The 26,263-nt window shown below is 45.3% G+C and overlaps 2 protein-coding genes across 3 annotated transcripts in view; one reads left to right on the forward strand and one right to left on the reverse strand.

Moving 5' to 3' along the window:
• The window catches only part of si:dkey-288a3.2 (protein phosphatase 1 regulatory subunit 37), a gene marked incomplete at its 5' end in the record, with an annotated part of 80,758 nt that overhangs the window by 16,530 nt on the left and 37,965 nt on the right, over positions 1-26,263 (forward strand). Inside the window, 4 exons of the mRNA XM_034234786.1 lie at positions 1,971-2,126; positions 2,366-2,478; positions 12,434-12,572; positions 13,266-13,432. Coding sequence (XP_034090677.1) covers positions 1,971-2,126; positions 2,366-2,478; positions 12,434-12,572; positions 13,266-13,432 — 575 coding nt within the window. The remainder of the gene's footprint in view (positions 1-1,970; positions 2,127-2,365; positions 2,479-12,433; positions 12,573-13,265; positions 13,433-26,263) is intronic.
• Positions 7,816-9,764, reverse strand: LOC117558537. 2 transcript variants are annotated; one of them, XM_034234784.1, is made up of 3 exons: positions 9,491-9,764; positions 9,092-9,358; positions 7,816-8,860 (listed from the first exon to the last, which is right to left on the reverse strand). In XM_034234784.1, the coding sequence occupies exons 1-3, from the start codon at positions 9,705-9,707 to the stop codon at positions 7,839-7,841; spliced, it is 1,506 nt and encodes a 501-aa protein (XP_034090675.1). In that variant the 5' UTR covers positions 9,708-9,764; the 3' UTR covers positions 7,816-7,838. The 2 variants fall into 2 exon arrangements, with proteins under 2 accessions (XP_034090675.1, XP_034090676.1); XM_034234785.1 differs by lacking the exon at positions 9,092-9,358.

The following is a 26,263-nucleotide window of genomic DNA, read 5'->3' on the forward strand; positions in this document are numbered from 1 at the left end:
TGCACCATCGATCTGGATGCAAGGGCAGAAAGGCCCAGAAAACACTGACAAATGTGTACCGCCGTACAGTACATGACACAGATACAAAGAAACACAGGGGAGGCCAACAACACGCAGATAAATACAACAGATCTCTCAAAACACCAGCAGAGGTTTGATAAGGCGCCATAATGAACAGATCCCTACAATGGCGTACACATTGACATGTTGAAGAGGGGGCCCTGAAAGTTTACCAGTGTTGTGTTAGGGCCCCCACACTGAGGAGGCCCACCCCTGGATCCAACAATGGTCTGTTCATGCTGGTGGAGGAGTGCCACTTGATCTGCAGCACAGTAATTACAGGAGGTGGAGGGTCCTGCTGTGCTCCTGTTTTGATGCTCAAGTTCACTCTCCATCAATCAGTCAGTTACCAACCGGAGGAGCCACAATCACAGGACATACTTACAGTGCAGAGCATCATGTCTAATATCAATTTAGAACTATCTATATGTCTTAGTGTAAGGCCGGGGTTAGAAGAGCAGGGGCTACAGACCTTTCTCACTGCCCACTTCTGTGTCTTGAGGTTATAGCCTGCCACATGTCTCTTATCACCTTAAACTGTTAAGCCCGGGAGCCCCCGCCCCATTGAAAGCAATTCTTGAACCCTGAAGGCAGGAGAGACTGAAAAGAGTCAAGGGAAGCTTATAAAAGTTAACAGCATTTAATTACACAAAAGATGCGGTGATGTACAAATGAAATTGCAAAAGGAGGCGCTCCCCTCATGTCCCCAGTCAGTCCAGGTCAGGGGGTAGAAGAGCTCAATTATTGGCTTGCCCTTCCTGTTGTCATCTCAGGTCTTCTCCTATTGGCCAGCGTCGTGGGGGGCGGGTCCAATGCAATTCCTGCCTTTTTCTGTTGTTAAATTACATCATTCTGGTGTCTGTGGTTATTTAAACATTCCCTGATAAATGTGGTCAGCGGTAATACATGAGTGCTAAACCCAGTGTGCTGAGTGTACAACATCACATGTCATTTCACCTTCGATTCACGGTTTGAAAACGTAGCATTTCGCCACATGCTAATGCTAACCGGAAGTGAAGAATTTTCAGAAAAAAAGTATTAAGTTAATAGTTAGTGAACTTCCGGTTTTTCAGAATAAAACTGATCTAAATTAAATAGTGTATTTAATTCAAATTACGCCATATCAACATTGATTTTAATTTCTAACACCATCTAGCAAGAAACAGCGTCTGAGGGCTTCTTAACATTTAACAAACTATGAATGTGTCATACCCACTTAACGGGAAGAAACTCAGCTACCTGACGATATGAACCATTTTCACCGAAACAAAACACAAGTCTGACGCCGAGCCCCTGAATTAGCACTAAACGAAAGAATGCTAACGCACTTAGCACATAACTCACGGTAGAAATACTTCTTTATGAAGCTGAAGGAGCCTAGGAGCGTCACAACTGCACGCCTCGGGACCCTGATCAAGCGTCGCTCCTGGAAGTTTATGGAGTGAGAGTGTGTTGACTGCACACATAATCTGAAATAACAACTCATATTTTTCGCATCAAATGACATCAAAACGCATTTTAATGGCCAAACTAACCTTAAAATAGGCATTTTCCACCGAGAATAAAACGAAGTTCGACCATGTTTTTTTTTTCTGTCGGGAAAAATTTGAAGATCACGTGACATAGACGCCAGCCATTGGAATGAATGGTGAAAAAAACGTAGGGATCTTCATCTTACAATTTCAGAAATACTACGTCCCAAGTTGTGGACCAACGTTGTTATTACACGTTTTTTTGTGAGACTGGGTTGGTGTGACATGAGAAAGCCCTGCCAAATGGATTTAGTATTTATCAGACAAACAGATCCCACAAACTGTAATATATTTGCTGGTATTAGTCTTTCAAAGTCAAGACAAATAATTATAATGTAGTTTCTAATCAGTTTTGGATCTTTCTGTTTCTGCTTGTAGTGAGTGCTCTGAAGTGGAACAGGGCTCTGCAGCAGCTCCACCTCACCAACAACCTGCTGAACAGCTACCAGGATGCGCTGCACCTGGGGGACCTGCTGCGCTACAACACCACCCTGCACACCCTGGAGCTCAGCAGCAACGCTGTGGCAGACGACGGTGGGGTGTTCATCTGTGACCAAATAAACCACATTTTAAATAAATATACATTGTGTTTCTGAAAGGCAGAGCAACATGTGGGACATTCATCTTATAACCTTATTCACTTTAGGCTTATTAAAGAATGACCCACCAAACATCAGTACCACTTAGCTTACAAACACAAACAGTCGGGTTGAACCGGTTTAGCTGATTGCAGTAACTGGATGTTGTTGTTGTTGTTGTTGTTGACTCCGCAGGTTTGGAGGAGCTGTGTGATGGTCTGAGGTGGCAGACAGCAGGTGTGAGGGTTCTCCTGCTGAGGAACAACCAGATCACTGCAAGAGGCATGCTCCATCTGGCCAAGGCTCTGGTGAGGAACATCACAGCTTTAGTTTGGAACAGAACCAAGGCATGCCAACAGTCAGCATATTCTGATGGCAGGGACCAGGGGCCTATACTACGAAGCTGGTTCAACCTAACCTGGATATGTTTGAGTTAGCCGGTTGGCCTAATCCAAAACATACGCGCTCTCGCTAAATTGTACTACGACGCTGGTTATCAAGTGGATCGCTCAAGCCAGCCGTTTCCTATCTAGTTAGGTGCGCGTTCACATGAAAGGGGTGGTATTTGGAGCATTCGACCAATCACAAACATGGAGAAGCGCACTGACAGCGCAGCGTCATACTTCCTGAATGAAAAGTGAACTTTAATACTAGTCAAAAATTAAGAAGTTAAACTTTAAACATCCATGACTTAAACACTTTTTCCAGGATCAAAGCCACAGAGCTGCACCTGCAAGGTGAATACAGCTGGCAAAAGAAAAAGTGTTTGAATGCGTACATTAACAGGTTTATAATATCACTGCCCCGTCTAAGACACAATCTGACTTTAATTACATTTGTCTCGAGTGTTTCGTCAACTTAATGTGTTGCTTAAAATAATACTTCTGCATACAGTATGTGACACTGTAAGTGTTGCACGGCCAGATACGGCTCAGCTGACTCAGATAAGGAAATATATGATACATTATGATGTGATATGATGTGATATGAATGATAATGGGACACATCGACGTCTGCACTCAGTGTACTTATGTTGTGGCAGATATTTAAGTAAGCTTTCTTAACACTAATGTTATAATAGTCAGATTGCTCTGAAGATGGAGGTGATATTCTATTCCTTTTCACGTTCACACAGTCGGTGATTTTTGCCGGCCGTCTTTCTTGCAATGGCAGTTTTTATGTATTTCCTTTCTCCTGTAATATGACTTGATCGCTTTAAACTCCGCACACGGAGCTCTGATTGGTCAGCAGGCGATGCTTTCACTGAGTTGAGCTCTTAGCCTGCAACCTAACCTGGTCCCGACCAGGTTAGCCGCTAAGCATAAGTTACCATGGACATCTAGCCTGCTAAAAAGAGAACCAGCTTCGTAGGACCGGAAAGCCGGAGTTTTCCCTGAATTTAGCCGGCTAAGCGAAAATCCTGCTTCGTAGTATACCCCCCTGAACTGATCTTTGACATCAGAATCCTGGTCAGTCACCAAAAAGATGCACCTAAGGCTCATGCTGTGTCTCAACTTGGATACTTCCTCTACTAAACTGCAATGTGGTGCACGGTGACCACTTATGCAATGTGTGAAATTTGACATGCTAGTGTCGTCTCGAAGGCTCAGGTGTTGTGCCTGCACAGGAAGTGATGATCACCACTGTTAGCTAGCTAGCAGTGGCTAGCTAACAGTGGCTAGCTAACAGTGGCTAACAGTTTGGCTAACAGTTCCAAATCATCCCAGGTATCGTTGGTATGATAGTGTTGTTTGTACCGGAGCAACTTGAGCGTGAGAAAAGTCCAGCGTTACAATATTTTGTCCGTTATAAGTAAATCATGTGTACATATACCATTTATTATTATTATTCTTATCATCCTGGAGGATCCAACCAGGAAGAGCTATGAGGCCTAAATATTCCTAAAATAACTTGTTCCTGTAAAACCATTTGTTACACCAATAGCTTGGTTTCAGTCACGTGACTTCTATGACGCGCGAAATTCAAGTGGAGGTCAGGAAGTGAAAATGCAATCATTCATCAACGCAGGAATCATGGAGGACACCGACTATGTCAAACAATTAAATGAACCTGCACGCCGTAGATATCGTGAAAAAATCACAGCACACATCGGATACGATCCGTATCAGCTGAAAAAAAACGACTTTTCTCGTGATTTATCCGATTTGCCCGCTGTCCAGGCGATGGATATCACCAGCTACCTCGTCCTTCATACCTCCTACTACACGGCTAGCCAGATGAAAGCGTATAAAAGCCTGGAAGCTTTCAACTACTTCGTGTGTGGATGGGTGAATGACCTCGGCACCAAAGAGGCATTAAACAAATGTCGCCTTGTTTTTTCCCGGGTGAGTGTTAACTACCTATACCTTCTTACCTCTAAGTAGCATTATTAGGAGACATCTAGCTAGCTAACTTTAGCTACATGGACTCATGTAAGGCAGTGTTACGGCTGTCGCCTTGCCTTCAGCATTAACTGGCCTGTGAGTGTGTTGTGTGTGTATATATGTGTATGTTTGTTATGTGTTTAGCTTAGGATATATTGTGTTTTGTGTGTATAGACAGCTCAGAGCCTTTGAACAGCCTGCACGTTGTTTATATCACTCTATGTTGAGGTTAATATTAAAAACAACCTCTTTACCAAGACCCTCTGGTTATGTGTTGCTTGTGATGTTGTTAAATGTATGTTACCAACTCGCAAGTTGTGAACTGGAGCTTCAATTGTGTAGGTCAACCATTCCCAGAGGTCTGGAGAAACACCATTTAAAAACGTGGATTGTAGCTAAAGAAGATGGAGAGGTTGTTACAGCACACTGTAACTGTATGGCTGGGTAAGTCATAAAATAAATATCCCAACCCAAAGCATATTTGACACAACACTTAAGCTCAGACAAAATAATGCCTGCTATAATATTCATGTTATACCATTACTAGCTTTTACGATCAATCTAGTTATTCTAGTATGTCTCTGTCTATACAGTTTGTCAGAATCCTGCTCACATGTTGGAGCAGTTCTGTTTGCAATCGAAGCAGGTGTGAAGATGAGAGAGACTGCATCCTGCACCACTGAGAAGTGCAAGTGGCTAATGCCATCACATGTCAAAAAGGTATTCAGACCCCAGTGGTCAGTCAGCTGTTCATGCCGTCCTTGCCTGTCTCATTGTTACACTGCACCTACATGTATGTTCACATACATGTTGGTCTGTCTCTCACATGTGCAGATTCCTGCTGCTCCAGTTGCGATGATAGACTTTTCATCCGCAAAATCCAAAAAGCAAAAACTGGATGATGCCATTGCTGGAAGGACAGGTGAGAAGCACACATTTCAGCGTCCCACAGTCCAGGGTTCAAAATTGGAGCGAGGATCAGAGAGGTATATGCAGTTTTTCAAGACTTTGAGCAGAAATTCCCCAAGAAGTGCTGCACTGATCTCCAGGGAACCATATTACAGAGAATTTGTCCGTAAATCTGTGAGCAAGCTACCTAAACCACTACCTCAGTATAGGACACCAGAGATGCTACAGCTATCCCCAACAGAGTTGCAGAATGCATGCCAGGACTTCAGACAGGAAGAGCTGACACAGCCACAGGTCCAGGCAGTAGAGGAGGAGACCAGAAACCAGAGCTTATCAGCAATATGGTTTAGCCAAAGAGCAGGAAGGATCACAGCCTCAAGACTGAAGCAGGTTCTACAGACTAGTCTTGCACAGCCATCAAAGTCCTTGATCAAGTCCATATGCTACCCAGAGGCATACAAGTTCTCTACAGCTGCAACAAGGTATTTATTAGGGATTAGGGAGCCAATCAGAAAAGCAAACTGTATACAGTTTTTCTCAGACGCGGAGGGATACCGACTTGTTGTGAAAAGTAACTTACAATTCTACCCGTGGTATACGCTGATTAGATCACGTATTGTGGTAAGTTACAGTACAAGTAACTTATAACTAAATTCATTATCATTACAAAACATGATTCACAAAATATTCAATGCATAAAAATACAGTGTGTGTGTGTGTGTGTGTGTGTGTGTGTGTGTGTGTGTGTGTGTGTGTGTGTGTGTGTGTGTGTGTGTGTGTGTGTGTGTGTGTGTGTGTGTGTGTGTGTGTGTGTGTGTGTGACTGACAGGTATGGATGCAAATACGAGGCAACTGCCCGAAAGCAGTATGAAGGAGTACAAAGTCTGCACCACCAGGGTTTCAGCTGTAAAGACAGCGGGCTTTGGCTGAACCCTCAATGGCCATACATGGGAGCGTCGCCAGACGGATGTGTCACGTGCACCTGCCATGGAACTGGTATCTGTAAGATAAAGGTAAGTTATTTGTTCAGTATTGTGCTACAGTAAAGCGGGTAAGTATAGGATTGTGACGTGATCCTGAGTCTGGGGATCCTCTCCCAATACATTTTGAGCTGCAGACACTTATTTACAGTACAATATATTACTTTTCTTTTCATTGAACTTTTAGTGCCCACACAGCAAACAAGAGGAGGCCAATCTTCGCCTGTGTGCTGGAGAACAGGGCTTTTGTCTCGTCAACGATGGGGGCACTGTGAAGCTGGACAGGAGACATGCCTACTACCATCAAATACAGGCTCAGCTCCACCTCGTTGATGTGGACTACTGCGACTTTGTTGTCTGGACTAAAAATGACCTCTTTGTAGAGAGAATTGTGCGTGATGTGGACCTGTGGGACAACATCATTCCCAGAGTTGAGCGTTTCTTCAGACTATGTGTTCTCCCTGAAGTGTTGGGACAGCAACTTACAAGGGGAAAGGTAAAAGTCATAAAGAGTTGGTGTGCTCATTTTTTTCCACAAGAACATGTTAGTGCATAACTATCAGGTGACTAAAAGCCTCCTCTCCCTGTCTGCTGTTCCATTTTTCAGTTTCAGTTGCAAGATGATCAGGAGGGAGAGAAGGCGTGATTACCAGCACCTGTGGTCTGTCCTGGTCCCGGAAGTTGTGGTTCTCTCCTTGTTGCATTATTATTACGTGCCGTAGTGGGTGCTGGTGTTTGGGTGTGTGTGGGTGTCTTTTTCTCTCTCCCTCTGATCTCCCCAGGTGCTCCCAATCTCCAATCAGCGCCTCCATATAGGACATGAGGAAGGTTGCAGTCGCTCTCCCCTTATCTTAAGCTTTGTTTGACAAGTTGGCTGGTGAGCCCTTTTTCGTTGTGTTAATTAAAAGACCACTTTATGGCGTCAGAGATCAGTTTCCTCTCCTTTTTCTCTCGGCCGGTTATGTTGTGTGTCGCTACTTCCCTTTGTACCCCTATATTTACAAGGGAACGTAACATTTGCACAGTGGCAGCTCTTTAACCTGCATTACAGCACCTTCATATTCACTGACCACACTCACTAGAGGAAGTAGGGCTGTGTGATATATTGCTATTGTAAAAAAGATGTTTACTGAAAAGATTAAATGATACTAAGACTGAATAATACATGGTTTCTTATTTACATTTACAATAACCCTCAATGGCCATACATGGGAGCGTCACCAGACCAATTGTCATCTCTAGAATATTGTTGAATGAATTAAGCCTGAATGTAGATGAAAGTTGTATATTGAGTAGGGCTACACAATTTTCAACACAAAAAGATGTTTACTGAAAAGATTAAATGATACTGAATAATACATGGTTCCTTATTTACAAGACTACAGCTCCATGACTTTACTCCAATGGGACGACAGACACTGACAGATTAGACAAGGCACAGCAAATAACCCCAATCTTGTCAATTAATGCTAGTGCCTCACCTGGTTTTGTTAGCATGTGCTCTATGGGCACAGCCCTGCTTTGCAGAATCTGATATTTTCTTCTGACTAATCCTATGACTCTTTCAACATGAATACGCACATTAGCTATTTTTCTTGTCTCTTCCACCTCGTATGCTGACAGCTGACTCTTCCCCCTGGTGAATGCAGGCATCTTTAGTGAAGCACAGTAAAATCCCACACTATCGGCAATATCGAACCCACGGTCTGCTAGGACAATATCTCCAGGTAACAGGTTTTTTAGGAGCCCACTCTGTATTGTGATCTGTTTATCACTAACTCTTCCTCCCCAGGCACAAGATATGTAGGTAACATAGCCTTGGGGAGCAACACCAATCAGAAATTTAACAGTATGGTGATGCTTGTAGTTGGACCATGTTTGTGCTCTAGCTAGTAAATTAGAGGGCCTCTCAATAAAAACTTCAAAACAGTCAACAATCACAGCAACTCTACATCCAAATGCCTGTCTGAATCCCATTGGCATTGTAGCTTGAAGTACATGTCGCTCTGGCCACTCAATTATAAATGATGTACTCTCGTGAAGTATGTCAATTAACTTATGCCAAATTCTAGAAGCAGTGGAGAGAGAGATGTTGAACCTGAAAGCCAAATCTTTCAGAGGGAGATTTAGTCTCAGCCTCAGCAAAACTAAAATGAACTGTTCAAATTTGGAGAGCACAGACATAGGGCCACAGGTGATGTAGGGCTCGCACAGTTGAAAAACCTGAAGTAAAACTAAGAAGTTGGGGAGCCCGGTGTAAAACTTTGTTTTCTCTTCGTTGTTCTCAAAGGACTCCTGGTTGAACTTTGTGTCCAGTGCCTTTGTCCGAAGATCTCCCAGCTCTGTTGTGTTCTGTCTCAGAACATCCTCCATCCTCTCGATGTCCTCCATCGTTAAATCAGTCTGGCATCCTGCATCTGCATACAATATAGCAGTAGCAAGCATAATTAGTTATTTAAAATAGTCAAATATGAATGTGAATTTTTGTGAAGTTATCTTTTTGACAACCTTTTTACAGACATGCAAGTTCTCTGTTCCAATTATTGCAGATTCTCAAATTAGTGCTCTATTTTCTAAACCTAATTCAAAGTTTGCATTGATTTTCTGACAATCACATTTGTAATATTTAATGCTGGTGGTTAATTTACCTTGTTGGTCATTTAATATCCCACTGGTGTCCTCTGGTTGTGGGCTGTCAGACGGGGGCTGCGTCGGTTCTGGGCTCTCGGTTGTCTGCAGGAGATCCAACAAAGCCTCTGCACATTCTGATTGTCTTTGTTGGTCTTCCTTGAGCTCCATCCTCTGCTCTCGTCGAAGAGATGCCTCTGATCTGGGCTTACTTGTTGTGTGGTAACCGAGGCTAACAGTGGGAGCCCAGTCTACCGACTCAACGTCACCCAAAGCGCTAGGGCACCCTAAAAAGTCCCAACAAAGTCCACATTAGACTACAGGTAACTTAAACATGATCAGTATTACTAAGTAAATAAGCATTTAACCACAACCCAATAATACCTAAACAAAGCCACAAAAACCAAGTTAGCTAATACCTCTGATGAAGTGGTCGCTGCAGACCCGTGCATTAGACGACTCTGCTCCTCCCGACCGCAGATGTAGGTTTGAAAGCCATTTTTTCCGGCGTTCTTCGGTTAGCTTCTTAAATTGCTCAGCTTTATGGACGACAACCTTCGGCACTCGGTAAAACCTCTTGTTTTTCTCTCGGCCGGATCGATTGGAACAACCGTAAACTACACAACACACCGGCATTTTCACAATGGTAACAGCAGCTAGATCCTCTGTAGAAAATTACTTCCTGACCTCCAATGGAATTTCACGCCAAAGGAACGCAACGGTGTGACGTCACGTGAAACCAAGCTATAGGTAACTTTTCGAGGACTATGGTCATACTAATAAAGCTATTGAATTGAAATTGAATTGAACACTGAACTGAATGTCATTTGCTATTTTCGTGTGAGTGATGCTCAATCCATTTACCTGAAAGTGAACCTGAAACTGAGGTTCATGAGACATGTCAAATGGATTGTTGCCTTCTTTTTAATACCGAATGACCTCTTTGTGTTACTCTCCCTTGACAACAGCTCAGGGGGGAAACAGAAAGAGGGGATTTCATGCCAAAAATGTTGCCGCTTTGGAAAATATGTACTAGATTCTTTCTCTGACATTAAAGTGATCAGAACAGGCATGTTTAGTACAGCTGAGATGATCAGATACCTGCTTGTCTTTTATCCCTTGAGGAAATGAAGAGCGTTTGCCTCATCCAGACAATCCTCTCTAAAAAAGTCCCGCCTCCACATGTTTCACAGTACACCCCTAATAACATGCATTCCTTCCGCCTGATTGGCAGCATAAACTGCACCTTCCTGTCATGTGAGTGGCGATTGTGGAAGTCAAAAGGCTAGAAATTAAAGGCCTCCCATGTACTGTAGACACACACACACACACACACACACACACACACACACACACACACACACACACACACACACACACACACACACACACTTCCTCTGTCTCCTTCAGTGCTACCAAAAGAAGGAACAGTTTGATTAAATAATAGATGTTTGTTAAGGAGGGGTGCTCATGTGGTCTGCCAGTCTCGGGGATAAGTAGCTGTCCTTGCAGGCCATAATGATGATAATTAGACCCGTAGCTGGTTGTGTCGAATATGATGACGGGAGAGCTGTTATTAACCTTTCTGCTTGGTATGTGTGCTTTCACTCCCTGTCCGTGTGACTTGTTGTCTTTTGAACAACTAAGACATATATGGGCCACTTGACTTCCACTTCCAACATTTGGATAATTGTGTCTAAATTAACTCGGAAATCTAAATTCTGAGGAAAATATTAACCCTTTAGCACCAAACCTAGTGCCTGATTGCGAACCAGTTTTTCGTAGTCAAGATAGTCAGATTAGCTTCAGTTGCTATGCTATCATCACCCATCTAATACAGTGTAAATTCAGACTGAAATACATTCACATATGGTGATGGGAAATGTGTATTAGTGTTTGACAGTCAGACAGTGAATACTTTCAAGCGGCCGCTGCCTTGAGTTAACAGGAGACTAAACTCTGCCGTGAGTTAAGAGTAGACTAAACTCTGCCGTGAGTTAAGAGTAGACTAAACTCTGCCGTGAGTTAACAGGAGACTAAACTCTGCCGTGAGTTAAGAGTAGACTAAACTCTGCCGTGAGTTAAGAGTAGACTAAACTCTGCCTTGAGTTAACAGGAGACTAAACTCTGCCTTGAGTTAACGGGAGAATAAACTCTGCCGTGAGTTAACAGTAGACTAAACTCTGCCGTGAGTTAACAGTAGACTAAACTCTGCCGTGAGTTAACAGTAGACTAAACTCTGCCGTCAGTTAACGGTGGACTAAACTCCAGTGGACGAGCAGCACTGCAGCGGTCGGTAAATGTCGCTGATCCACATTAATAAACAATTAACCACGGCAAGAGTATAAAGCTGGGAAATGTGTTCTTCTATTCAATCTGACTGCGTACGATTGAAAGCAACACAAGCGTAGATCCGATGCAGTCCCCCATTGTTGTTGTATAGCTCCGAACCAAAATAGCACTAGAGCTAGAACTAGTTTTCGGTGGAAAGGGGGTATATGTCATGCAGGGCCCTGGTTTTTTTATCTACTTTGTGTGTTCTGCAGTTTTTTTGTTTAAAGCCAGCATGTCATGTGTGAAAGCATACTGTGTTTTTGGTGGCTTCACACTCGCACCCCCCTCAAACTTCTCACTCCAACCCTCCTGTGGTTTACGTTTGACAGGCTTCAACCATGCTCCGCTCACACTCTCCACCACGCAGTCGCCTCTTTAATTGTCTGCTATCATCCCTGGTGCATATCCATTGGAGATGCTCTTCCTCCCTCTCCTCCTCCCCTCTTCACCGGAGAAGCTTCTCACCACGCGTTGGATGTGGCGGTGCCTCTGTGTGCCACAACTCAGCGAGGAAAAGGGGGGGAACCTCTCAAGTGTGTTTGTTGTCACCGCGGTGCAAATTAACTCAAAAGAAGGCGCTCTCTGGGTCTGTCTGGTGCCTTCCTGGCTTCCTTTCCGCCCCCGCGCTCCCTCGCTCCTCAGAGCAGTGACCAGAGGAGTTTAACAAGGGTGGCGAGGCGAGGGGGCCACGAGGAGTGGGTGGTGGGCTCCTCTTCAAGCTGTCGGGCAACATGGGCCTCTTGTGCCCCAGACACCCCAGCTCTGTGCACCAGCTAATCAACCTTCAATGCTAATGTGGCTCTGGAGAGTGGAAACAGAAGTTTTGAGCGTTTAACACGAGAGGAAACGTTCTGAGAGGGAATAATAATCACCGCATAATAACAATCATAATAATGATTCAAACTTCTCAGCCTTCACACACTGAGTCACACACTACACAAAGCTTCAGCACTCAGTGACCTACTTTACTGTCAGTAAAAGTCTTCAGTTTCCACCAGGATAAGATCTGAGCTGCTGCTGTGTTTCAGCCGCTGCTGAGGGTCCTGCAGGTCCTGGATCTGGGGGAGAACCTCCTGGGGAACGAGGGCATGCAGGTGATCAGGGAGCCTCTGATGAACTGCTCGCTGCTGCAGCTCGGCCTGGCTCAGGCCAGCATCACATGTGAAGGTATACACCATGACACACACGTCTTTGCCTGTAGCACCAATCCTGTGATTATATATTGTTTTATTAGGACCATTCAAATATTGAAATGTATTTCGTTTTTTAAAATGTCATACACTATAACTATATTTAATATGCGTTTTTAAGAATAATTGGGTTGAGTTTGGTCACATTTTGGTTTCATATCAAGCATATGCATGTATGATGAATTATATATATATATATATCAGAAAATTCTCTCCACAATTTTCCAGTTCCCAAGTTGGCATTTTTTTATATATTGTTTTGGCTCTAAAAATGCATAATTTCAACACGTAACTTGGATCGGTGTCGTTTAAAACTACTGCCCTAAAATGGTGTTATCCATGATGAGTAAGTCTTTACTTTTACTTTCCATAAACAACAGTATCTTATGACTCCCTGATCCATAATGTAATCCTATCACCTCCTGTAATGCTTTAACGTATAACTACATTAAAGAGACTCAGCATGCTTACTATAGTATTTAAAGTGTGGTTTCAGAGACTCTAGAGGCAGAGCTGCTCTATGTGCTTCTCCAGCGTCTGCATCTGAACCGTAGATTCTTTAGTATAGTAAGTTCTAAAGAGTTAAAAGAAGTCATACCTGGTCTAACGCAGGTCATTTAGGGTAGCAGAAGAAGGTTTCAGATCAGTCTAACAGTGTGTCTCTGTGAAGGGGCTGTGGCGCTGGCAGAGTTCCTGGCAGAGAGCCGTCAGATCCAGAGGCTGGACCTCCGTCATAATGAGCTGAAGGTTGGAGGCCTGATGGCCCTGTGTCTGGCCCTGAGGATTAACAGCTCTCTTGAGGGCCTGGATTTGGACCCCCCCCCCACACAGGAGCAGGTAGGCCCACTGTTTAATGTGCTGTTTCACTGCTATGTGAGTTGTTGTCCAAACCTACATGTTAGCATTCTGCATCTTAAATCGGACACTTCCCTTCATATACTGCCAAGTTATTACTAACAAGTGACTAAATAAGACTACTCAATATTATCATTATCAAGCCGATCTCAGCAGCAGCAACATGACATGAGACATGAGCTCATGGTTTCATGGTTGTGGCCCCAAAGCACTCCTCTGGAGGGTTGGACATCTCCGCCTCATTGTTGAAGGATGCACCATGCATCCTTCCCCTGAAGCCTGCAACCTGGGTGTTACTCTGGACTCCACCCTTTCATTCAACTCCCAAAACCAGTTTCAGCGTCGCAGCCACCCCCACCCCCCCCTCTGGACTACCTCCCCCTTGAAATCAGGATGGCTGACACTGTTCATATCTTCAAAAAAGCACTCACAACACATCTGTCGGTCACTCAGCTAATTCTCTCTACATCTTTGTGACCAACCTTTGTTTATTTCAGTTTTTTATCTTCTTATTTATGTTCCTTTCTGTCCCCCCCACGGCCCCTCGTCCTATTGTAAAGCGTCCTTGGGTTTATTGAAATCCAAATAATTATTATTAGCCTCTTTTAGCTTAGCTTTAACCTGTTCACCATGGCCTTCGGACCCTAGTCCTTTCCTGGTCCCCCGGCTTCCTTTATTTTATTTATTATTTGTTTTGTTTTGTTCGCTCCTCATTGTCTGTTTTGTTTTGTCTGTCCACCATGTAGCGACCCTGGGTCCCGTGAAAGGCGCTTTATAAATTCCATTTATTATAATTATTATTAACGTTATGTTAATATGTGGAGATTATCCAGTTGACCATATCATAAAGATCCTATTTACTGCAATATTCCGAAATCCAATGGAGAAATCCTATTGCTTTTTGTGAAGGGACACCCTGCGATGCTAACTTCCAAGTTGGTCTACAGCAGGGGTGGGGAACCGGGGGCCGGAGGTTCCCCACCCCTGGTCTACAGCAATGCATCTTTAAGGCACCGCTATATGGCATAGCTGCTGCTATGACAGCTATTGACCAACATTGCCGCAGTACTTTCTCTACTCACACAACATGGCTTTCTGAAACTTCCAAACACAATGAGCTGCACTGTGGGTCGTTTTAAGATAGGGCGCAATATCAACATCAATATCAACATCAATATCAACATCAACAAAGAGGGGGAGTCGTTGAAGGGCTCTGAAAAAAATGGAAATGTAAACATCTAGCATGACATCCATGAAAACTCCATCTGCTGCACTAATTACTCCTTTTGGTGAGGTTTTCTAAACAGCATTATTTAATCCATAAAAAACATTAGCTGGTATTATAAACTGTGATTTCTGTTACTTCACGGTTGTTTATTGACATGCGCCCTGCCTGATGTGGAAAGTATGGAGTGGTGCCCTTTTAGTAAAAAAGTCTTTCAGATTTGTAGGTATTTAAATGACCATTGGTGCTTTTAATTCAAATATACTTCCTCATGAATGAAAGGCTACTGGAGACTGAGGATACCCTTAATATCTTGCATTTGTGATATTTTCAGACTCACTGCATCTCACTTTGTCATTTGGAGACACACGTAAGTCGTTACCCCCCCCCCACCATCCATGGCTGCAGAGGCCTGAGGTAAACGATACCATAACTTTAATACATGCCCCTGCTGGATTCACAAAATAATTACCCACACTTGCCATCTGTTTGTCATGATTTTATCTCTGCTAACTTATTTGCATATTAAAGCATTAATTAAAATCTCCAAGGAACGGAATGCTTACTTTAAAATTAACTCTGAAGGCGATCCGTGCACAGCTTCCAGAGTTGTTTTATTTTTGTTTGCAGTGATTTTCTGTTTGTCTGCGCGTTGTTTACACGATTAAGTCTGATTTTTATGAAAAGTCTCCTCTGGCTAAAGTCAAGCAGCAAGATGGGCCAGATTTCAGAGAAGCAGCCTTTAAGAGCCATGCCGCTTCTGTGAATGCGTGTCATTAAAGCTGCCTCTTCTTCCTCCTCTTCTTCCTCACTTTTGCACATGCACCAAAGCCTCCATATTGGCGGCTCTGTTTTCATGCTCCTATAAGCCGCCGAGAGACGTGATTAGCATTTCCACCATTGTTGGGAGTTAGTGTGTCTGGATATTTTAAAGGAATGGTAATAAGGGAATTTTTAAGCTCTGTCAGGTTTTGGAGTCACACAGCTGGGATTTGTCTTGGCGTGGCATATCCAGGTGGGGGTAGTGACGATTGTATTAAAAAGCAAATCTTTCCATCAGAAAACAGCGGGTGGCCAGATCAAGTGTTCTCGCTCAGTCACATTCCCCGGGTCGCCCAGGAATACGTGAAAATGTCATTCTTCTGAAGGGAAATACGTGTGGGTATGAATGTGAGTGAGTGACGAGGAGGTTACGGCGACACTTTGTGTGTTCGACAGAGTCGCTGATACGGAGTCTCTGTGTTCAAACATGGGCCTCGTGTGTGTGTGTGTGTGTGTGTGTGTGTGTGTGTGTGTGTGTGTGTGTGTGTGTGTGTGTGTGTGTGTGTGTGTGTGTGTGTGTGTGTGTGTGTGTGTGTGTGTGTGTGTGTGTGGTTTGAGGACGATGCGGGGGGCGATTGAACATGCGCATATTTAAAAGGCGAGAGGAGACAGTGGCAAGAGGGGAGGAAATCTGGGTCCTCTTGTCTTTGTTTACAAGAGTCAGATTTTTCATGTCTGTTGCCATGCTGCTCCATTTGATCACTGGCCTGTTTGCCGTTCATTATGAATTATTTACCCATCTGAAATATTCATGCAGCCTGGCCCTGGTGGAAAGCACTCTTTTCTGGGAGGAAAGTTCCGTCTGTAGCAGTGGCGGTTCTAGACCAATTTGACTTGGGGGGCCATGCTAGGGCCAGTTATTTTTTCAGAGGGGCAAAAGAGACAAAGACAGTGTTCAACATTTTAAAACTTGTATTTTGGTCATTGCGCACAAAAGTGAAATGTAAATGACCATGATGTTTCAGTAAGTACTACATTACAGTATGAAAAACAAAATGCTTTGTTATCTTTGGCTAGTTACAGCACAATGCTACCTACAATTGTCTTATCATAACTTCTTCTATTGGAGGGGGCCACAGGGTGGTCAAAGCCCATTGCTACAGGGGCAATGGCCAGCGTTGTAAGGTGGACACATCCTTATCAGGCGGGTCGGGCGGGGGCTCCTCCACCTGTTTACCTGTTTGTGATGCAGTGTTTGGCTTTGGGTTGAGCAGCGTGGCTTCCTGTCAGCTGTTAGAGGAGCAGCTCAGTGATTGGCTCAGTGATAGGCTCAGTGATAGGCTCAGTGATAGGCTCAGTGATCAGCTCAGTGTCCTCTCTGAATGTGGCGTGTCAGCGAGGTGTAGTTTGTTTCAGTGGTCTGTGGAGAGGGGGGACAGGAGCAGGAGCAGGAGCAGGAGGAGGTGGGGGCTCTGACAGGAGGAGGTGGGGGATCTGACAGGAGGAGGAGCAGGAGGAGGTGGGGGCTCTGACAGGAGGAGGTGGAGGAGCAGGTGGGGGAGGAGGTGGAGGAGCAGGTGGAGGAGGAGGAGGTGGAGGAGCAGGAGCAGGTGGAGGAGGAGGTGGAGGAGGAGGTGGGGGCTCTGACAGGAGGAGGAGCAGGAGGAGGAGGTGGAGGAGCAGGTGGAGGAGGAGGAGGTGGAGGAGCAGGAGCAGGTGGAGGAGGAGGTGGAGGAGGAGGTGGGGGCTCTGACAGGAGGAGGAGCAGGAGGAGGTGGAGGAGGAGGTGGGGGAGGAGGTGGGGGCTCTGACAGGAGGAGGAGCAGGAGGAGGTGGGGGAGGAGGTGGGGGCTCTGACAGGAGGAGGAGCAGGAGGAGGTGGGGGCTCTGACAGGAGCAGGAGCAGGAGGAGGTGGAGGCTCTGACAGGAGGAGGTGGGGGCTCTGGCAGGAGGAGGAGCAGGAGCAGGAGGAGGTGGGGGCTCTGACAGGAGGAGGAGCAGGAGGAGGTGGGGGCTCTGGCAGGAGGAGGAGCAGGAGCAGGAGGAGGTGGGGGCTCTGACAGGAGCAGGAGCAGGAGGAGGTGGGGGCTCTGACAGGAGGAGGTGAGGCTCTGACAGGAGGAGGTGGGGCTCTGACAGGAGGAGGTGGGGCTCTGGCAGGAGGAGGTGGGGCTCTGACAGGAGGAGGTGGGGCTCTGACAGGAGGAGGTGGGGCTCTGGCAGGAGGAGGTGGGGCTCTGACAGGAGGAGGTGGGGCTCTGACAGGAGGAGGTGGGGCTCTGACAGGAGGAGGTGGGGCTCTGACAGGAGGAGGTGGGGCTCTGACAGGAGGAGGAGCAGGAGGAGGTGGGGCTCGCTTCTCAACACAAGTTTTACAAATGCTTGAACTCAACATGTTTCTTGATGCTGCTCAGCTGCGCAGAGTGCTGCTCAGCTACTCAGAGTGCTGCTCAGCTACGCAGAGTGCTGCTCAGCTGCGCAGAGTGCTGCGCAGCTACTCAGAGTGCTGCTCAGCTGCGCAGAGTGCTGCTCAGCTGCGCAGAGTGCTGCTCAGCTACTCAGAGTGCTGCTCAGCTGCGCAGAGTGCTGCTCAGCTGCGCAGAGTGCTGCTCAGCTGCGCAGAGTGCTGCTCAGCTACTCAGAGTGCTGCTCAGCTGCGCAGAGTGCTGCTCAGCTGCGCAGAGTGCTGCTCAGCTACTCAGAGTGCTGCTCAGCTACGCAGAGTGCTGCTCAGCTGCGCAGAGTGCTGCTCAGCTGCGCAGAGTGCTGCTCAGCTACTCAGAGTGCTGCTCAGCTACGCAGAGTGCTGTGTTTAACAATATCTAGAAAAGGAGTTTCTATTCTGTTGCTCAACACACGAGGGGACACGAGGGGACTCACTAACTTTCACTTAAATACTAAAAGGTAGAATTGAATAAACACCTATGACATTAGAAAATACCTGAACATTATATGCATCATACAAAGTGATTTGATGTCTTAATGATTTGGGATTGCATTTGACTGTAAAGCTGTCTGTTGATGGTATGACCTTTGACCTTTGTAATGATGCCTGACAGACTTCACACCATGTTTCTAACTGACTGTTGCAAAGGCAGTCAGCTGTCATCTTGGAACATTACATATTGCTCTCACAGCAATACATAAAATATATTCCTAACACTAGATATAATGTGAATACTGATATATACAAATATTGAAATACAATTACAAAAATGTTCATTTGGATTGTGTGCTAAAAATACAAATAACTGATTTGAATTAGTGTCTGTTTGAAGAGACTTGGGAGCGCCTCCTTAGCGTACAGTGCACTCTGTCATCTGGTTCAAAAGAGACAAGACACACAACAAATGTAAACATGAGTTTGAATGATAACAAAATATCAAAAACATGTTCATGGTCTCTTTAGATACCCCATAATATCGATATCATTACACAATAATCGTGTAGTGTAGTGAGTGTGAATTACAACAGAACTACTTGGTTGAGTTGAGGAATAATATTATTTGGTTAGACTTAGGAAAGATTGTAGTTTAAAATAAGTATGTTTGTTCGTAGTTAAGATATGCACATAACGCACTAAACTTACGTAACTTAATTGATGTGAGTCAACTCGAGGCAGGTTAAAATAAGTCAAATTGTCCTGTGTATATTGACCCATCCACCCTGCTACCTTCTCAGTCACCTGACTTCCTGCTGGCTAGTAAGAAGCAGCCTGCACTTTACTGATGTTTTTTTGGAACGAATAACTTGTTTACATTGTCGGTCTTCATGTGGACAACTCTTCTGTCAATGTCTGAGTCCATATTTCACCCAACAACTGTTCACACCTCATTTCTGATGATGTGCGAGGTACGGGAGTGATATCTGATATGTGTGTGTGTGCATTGTAATCATCATCAATGTGTATTTATAGCCCAATATCACAAATGTTACATTTGTCTCAGTGGACTTCACAGTGTGTACAGAATATCAGTATGACAATACAACACCCTCTGTCCTTAGACCCTCTGTCCTTAGACCCTCTGTCCTTAGACCCTCTGTCCTCAGACCCTCTGTCCTCAGACCCTCTGTCCTTAGACCCTCTGTCCTTAGACCCTCTGTCCTTAGACCCTCTGTCCTTAGACCCTCTGTCCTTAGACCCTCTGTCCTCAGACCCTCTGTCCTTAGACCCTCTGTCCTCAGACCCTCTGTCCTTAGACCCTCTGTCCTTAGACCCTCTGTCCTCAGACCCTCTGTCCTTAGACCCTCTGTCCTTAGACCCTCTGTCCTCAGACCCTCTGTCCTTAGACCCTCTGTCCTTAGACCCTCTGTCCTCAGACCCTCTGTCCTCAGACCCTCTGTCCTTAGACCCTCTGTCCTTAGACCCTCACAAGGAAAAACTTCCGGAGAAAACCCACACTTTAAGGGGAACATGGGAGAAACCTCAGGGAGAGCAACAGAGGAGGGATCCCTCTCCCAGGACGGACAGACGTGCAATAGATGCCGTGTGTAAATTGAAAAGATAATACATTTGCAACATAGGTAGTCCAAATGTTTGGAAATGCATGTGTGTATAATAGGAAGATGAATCCACGAGGATATCCATCCAGGACCTATGATCCAGGACCACAGCCACGACTCAAGATCCAGGGCTCGAGATCCAGGACAGAGGAGCGCAGGATCATCCATGACTCCGGATCCCGGCGTATATAGACACCAAAAAGAAAGACATTTGGGGAAGCTGGGTTAATCGGAACATGAGAGTACACAGGTATAGACAGAGAGAAGGAAGAAGTAAGATGTCCCCCGACAAACTAAGCCTATATCAGCAAAACTAGGGGCTGATTGTGTGTGTGTGTGTGTGTGTGTGTTGTGTGTGTGTGTGTGTGTGTGTGTGTGTGTGTGTGTGTGTGTGTGTGTGTGTGTGTGTGTGTGTGTGTGTGTGTGTGTGTGTGTGTGTGTGTGTGTGTGTGTGTGTGTGTGTGTGTGTGTGTGTGTGTGTGTGTGTGTGTGTGTGTGTGTGTGTGTGGAGAGATAGCCGTGGGAGACGTCGGCCCAGAGGACACCATTTGAAGGAGTGTGGAGTCTTATTTTAGGAGCAGCGTGAAACTAAGAGGTCTCTGGGTATGTTTGGGGCCCCCTTCCTGTCACGGTCAGTCCCTGGGGGGGGGGGGGGGTGACAGGACGGCCTGACCATGCATGTAGTCACACTCAGGTTTCAGTCGCATCATGATGACACCGCTGCTCTGGGGAACTGAGAACGTAGGCAGACACCAGCAGCCAGGCAGAACAAAGCTCCGGCAGGGGGGGGGGGAAGGTTCCCAGATCAGCCAGTCACCTCCTGGAACCAAACAGCCCACAGAGTTCAGAGAGCACAGGGAAGAGGACAGACCAGTCCTGAAGGATCCCTGTGAGAGTCACTTCAAGAGTTTACTGAATTAAAATGTAACAATATAATCACAGAAGTGAACACAATGGTCAAACATAAAAAGATTAGACTAACTTTCACTAGGTTTTCTTTTGGTTTAATAATGTGTCAATTAAACACCCCTTCATTTGGAATATGTGAGCCCAAATAAGATTTAAGATTATATTTGATATGATGTCCTGAACACATTAGATGTATTGAGGGACCGTATGGTTCCAGTGTTGTCTGCAGACCCGTACTGCAGCTCTGGTCCAGATACTCTCCCGAAGAGGCGGAGCTAACCCTTTCATGTAAAAAAACCCATTCACTGATTTTTAACAACAATATTTTATTTAAATGTTCAACAATTTATAATATATTCTTGATACATTCAAATGTTATACATATATCACAGAGTTGCTGTATTCACGTGCATAAAAAGGAAAAGGAAAAACAAACAAATCTATCTGCATTGTTACTGAGATTAGTTGTCCATTTGGTCATCAGTTAAATAAACATTTGAATATCATTAAAATCCCAATAGCCTCTGTTATGGAAGGCTTTAACACATCTGTTGTAACTCGTGAGTAAGGTTTTGACTGTTTCATGAATTTCTATGATTTTTACTCCTTTTTTATTTTGCCATTTTCCCACATATACTGTAGTATCTCAAAGAAAGAATACATTTTTCAAAACCATAAACAAACAATGAAATGTGTGAAGAAAGTAAATGTCACATCACCGTTGATATGAGCTCCATACTAACACTGACTCCTGTGGTGTCACTAAAATGCAACATTAGCTGCAGAGTCTTCCTCCTGATACCTCTGAAAGGGACCGAGCTGGAGGAGCCACTCCAGCTGGGGGGGGGGCGCTTGGGTTGCTTAGGGGGAGTTGGTGGGGGTTTGAAGGGTGGGGGCCAATCCCCTGTCTCTCTGCAAACACAACAACAACAGCAGCAACACACTCCTCGCTGCACTCCTGATGTATTTTCAGGCAAAAACAGGCATATTTGCCAGCTGTGTAATTTACTGCGGCTCTCATTTGCATATTAAAGCCTTAATTAGCCCCTCTGAGCGTGTGTGTGTGCGCGCCTGTGTGTGTTTGTGTGGAAGTGAGGGGTTGGGGGGGTGTAGTGTAATCACTTGGACGTGTAGTCAGGGGAAGGGGAGGGGGGGATCAGCATTTCAGGGTCTGGGTTGGGGCCGGAGGGGAGCGGATGGTTCCCCCTGCGGATCCCCGGTTCTGATACGCAGCCGCTGCAGTCTTTGATGAAAAACACTCAACATGTCTCCCTGTCATTTTTAATCACTCCCACTCTCACAAGCCGAGAGGTGTGACCTGCACTATCACAGGAAGAGGGATGGATGTGTTTTTATCCTCTCCGTACGGCGAGGTGATGGAAAAGTGACAGTCAGGAGCGAGGTGTGAACACGGAAACACACGTGTTCATATTGTTACAGTCAGACTCATGCTAGCTTTGCATACCCACACGTCCCACATAGTGTTGATTGGAAACCTCTTGAAACTTCATTGTCCCTCAATTTCCTCTCAAGTAGCTTCAAAGTTGCAAAAACATTTTCTAAATGTTAAATATGTATTCTGTATGTGTCTGTTCCAGTATTTCACTGAAACTGTTAATCACCAAGTTAAACTCTGAACCTAAAGCTAAACATTCAGAATGTCTTACGCTTTATTTGATTTCTCTGCAGTTTTGTGGTTTAAGGAGTAGGGATTGAAAGTTCAACATATTGAGAAGTACCTATGTGCCTCCCTGTTAAGGGTGACAGATTGATATTCATCTCATATCCAAGTCCAAATCTAAAATCCAGTCGTGGTTAGCCTAGCTTAGCATAAAGACTGGAAGCAGAGTGAAACAGCTACAACAGGACATTTATTTCCCCGTGTTCTGGTTGCACATAATGTATGGATGATGTAAACTTTAAACTAATGTGTTCATTCTTGCTCCATCTTTTTCAATGAAACATTATTGTACAATTGTTCATGTTAATGTGTCCAACCCCCTATTATGCCTGTAAGGCAGCTCTCATCAGACCCAAAGTGTTAATGAGCTGCTTTACCACTCACAGTCATTAGAGGGTCGCTTCCCCCTAAATATATATACTTCCACATGTATTTAGAAAGAAAATAATCTGCACGTTTTCTTTTCTTCACCCCAATTCAATGGAGGTTAACCAAACCCCATGTGTGGTTCTCACAGAACTGACAAATTACATTGCAAAAATTACATTAAAAAAAAAGTAACAGCAACCTCTCTTCCCAGAGTCTCTGCCCGGGTATATTCATCTCCAGATTTAGCTGGGAACAGTTTCTATTGACCCTATTTCCAGAGGAAGTAAAGGTCCCTGTAGCGTGCTCCTGTGAATCCACCGACATGTGTTTGGGGTTGAACCAGAAGGCATCAGAATTATACTGTATCAAAAGTAACTGAGAGAGCGACAAGTATTTGACTTAGGGGTGAATGGACACACGGAAGAACTGAAACGTTGACTTTAATGAAGTGTATTATGTCAGCAATGTTCATATAACTGTATAAGGTTTGATGAAAGTAATAATATTAAGTTGAACCTAATCTTTTGTATTCAAAATTGATATTATTGCTTTTAACTAACCTATAACAGTTATATGACTATCTGTTGACATTATACATTTAATTAAATTCAACGTTTCAGTTTTTCCGTGTGGTTTTATGCAGAGCCTCTCTCAGTGGTCTCTCTAGTAAGTCCACATCCCTCATTCAGACATGCAGGACGCCCGCTCAAACAACTCGGCATGATGACCAAAACCCTGGAAGTTCTGCAGCTGATGGGGATTCGTCTGCATAAGGGCCACATGTATATAAGCCCCGCATAAGTGTGGGCATCAGATCGCATCGCCTTCCAGCGGGCATGTCCTGAGGCGCCACGCTCAGACAGTCAGCCATCAGCAACTGGCAGCCTCTCATCTGACTACCATGAAGCCCCGTGTCTCTCGCTCCCTTCATCCAGCTGCCTCATCCCTTTCACTTTTCAATAGCAGGCTGACTGCAGAAATTGCCCCTGTCCACCATGCGCACTGAATATTTAACTATGAATATAAAACATCTTGGCAAGGCTTCAACCACCTTCAAAAGTTAGAGATGCTCCAACTCTGTGAGACACACTCTGCGCCCTCCTCACTCTGCGCTCATGGATCGATCATCCCTTCCCTGTGGGGGGGGGGGGGGGGGGGGGGTGGGTGTCAGGAGAGGAAGTGGTGAATGATCTTCTCCGGTTGGGCACCAAAGTCACCGATTGAAAGCAAAACTCCCGACACTCAAGCTCTATGGATGATAAGGAGTGTTCAGAGAGGGAACAGAGCGGCTGAGCAGCTTTTTGCTTTTCCCTTCATTCCCTCCCATCATCCTCTCTGCCAGACCCCCTCTCCTTCACCCTCATCCTCACAGGGGGCAGCTGTGCAGACTGCTGATCAATACTGGCCTGCGATGATCAGCACTTAACATGTTCCGTCCCAGAACATCAGTAGGAACCAATTTGTTGATGGAGATGTAATTGAGTTAATGTTTAGAAGCAGGCCAGAATCAGCTCATTGGGTTTGAGTTCTTCACCCCCCACTTAACCCCTGCTTAGAATGGAGATATAGGAAGGACATCAATGAAGGGATACCAATTTGAACACATAGGAGGTCAAACAGCGTGTCTGTGTTTAGGGCCAGCAACCCTCACCTGACGGATCCTTCAGGAAGGTGATGCTTCTCAGGGATTCCAATGTAATGCATTTGTAAAAAAGACTATTCTAGAATTGATATATGTCAATCAGATTCAGAAAAATGTCGTACAGTGCAACATGTGGCACATCAAACATCTGTGTGCCATGAATATGATAGCGCAGCAGCACACAGTTTTAGACCCTTTAGATTTGTGAAGCGTGTGAGGCAGAGCTGCTTGTTCATGCAGCTGGAGCTGTATGCTTGTGTGTGTGAGGTGAAAGGTCGGCGCTTTACTGTTCCTTTTGTTAGAGTCACATCAGTGTTTCCTTTCCACCACAGGAAGAAGTTACTGGATATAAATTCAGTTCTATAAGTACAAGCAGGGGAAGAGGGACTCGGACATCAGGTGTGAACCATGACTAGATGATCAGTTCATATGCAGAAAGGAAACAGACGTATAGCGTGTGTAAAGGAAAGCTCTGGAGCAAGGATTCGAGGACAAGGAGAACAGAGGAGAGCTGGAACTTGATGGCAGACACTGGAGAGTTATTGGAAGTCACGGCCAAAAGTCGAGACCAAAGTATTTATAAAGAGGGAAAGTGGCAACGGAGGGGGGGTGCCTGAACGCTGACTATAGGAGCAGAGTGATAATCTGGGTAGAAGGCCGAGGCATTGGTAAATATGTTCGTCAACAGCATGGATGTAGAGGTCAACATCGAACCAGTTCATGGTATACTCTGTTTACCATGCACACGTTTCTATGTCCTGAAAGTGTCACAGCAGAATAAATAGAGTACCTCAGGTTGATCGTCCTGGCCTCCGTCAGTCTGCTGCTGGCGGACCACCCCTCGTCCCCTCGTCCTGCCTCCATCCTCTCTCCTAGCAACATCCTCCTCTGTCCCACTGCCCCCCCCCGAGTCTGGCCGGCACCATGGAGGGGAGGTAATTGGATTTGTCGTCACCTCCTCTGGCTGGCTGGCAGGCCCGGCTGTCGGCTCCACTCAGTGATGAAGACGTCAGAGTGACAGGACCCTGGGAGGGGATCAGCTGGGGTCCTGGACGCCCGTAATAAAGCTGGTCCTGCCACGGCCGGGCTGCAGGCAGCTGTTACCTCTGCCCCCTCTCCCCCCCCACTACTGCCCATTCCACAGCTCAGGGAGTGGGGGGGTGACATGAGGAGTGGGCAGCCTTATTAAAGCAGATGCCAGTCCCCCCTCCGCTCTGTTGGAAGGGTTAGAGGACTCCTCTGAGGGTCCGGCAGGGCTGGCACCAGCTCTGGTGTCCTGGCATTGCCTCTCTGTGTGGCTGACGTCTTATTAAAGCTCTGACAGGGAGGGGGGGGGGGATCTGTCCCCTACTTCAACCCATCAGGGGTCAATGGGTTAATCAACATTAAAAGACGTTCTGAATGCTCTGACTCCAGATGTCTTAAATATGTTCATGTAGATTCAATGTACTTGATGGATGAACCAGGTGTAACGTGTTCTATTTCCTGAAGTAGCATCGATCTGTGATGCGTACAATAACTGTTGTGCGTACTGTACTGAAGTGACTTTGAAAGGTGGTGTGTTCACTTAATTATTCACTTAAGTATCTTTCAACGGTGATGCGTTCAATTGCTGTTGTATGTTCTGACGTGACTTTGAATGGTATGAACTAGCTTTGGACTGTGATGTGTTCCAGTACTGTTGTTACTGGAGTCACTTTCAAACGTACTTTTCCATGTCA

The sequence above is a fragment of the Gymnodraco acuticeps genome, unplaced genomic scaffold (genome assembly GCF_902827175.1).
Source record: "Gymnodraco acuticeps unplaced genomic scaffold, fGymAcu1.1, whole genome shotgun sequence".
NCBI lineage: Eukaryota > Metazoa > Chordata > Actinopteri > Perciformes > Bathydraconidae > Gymnodraco > Gymnodraco acuticeps.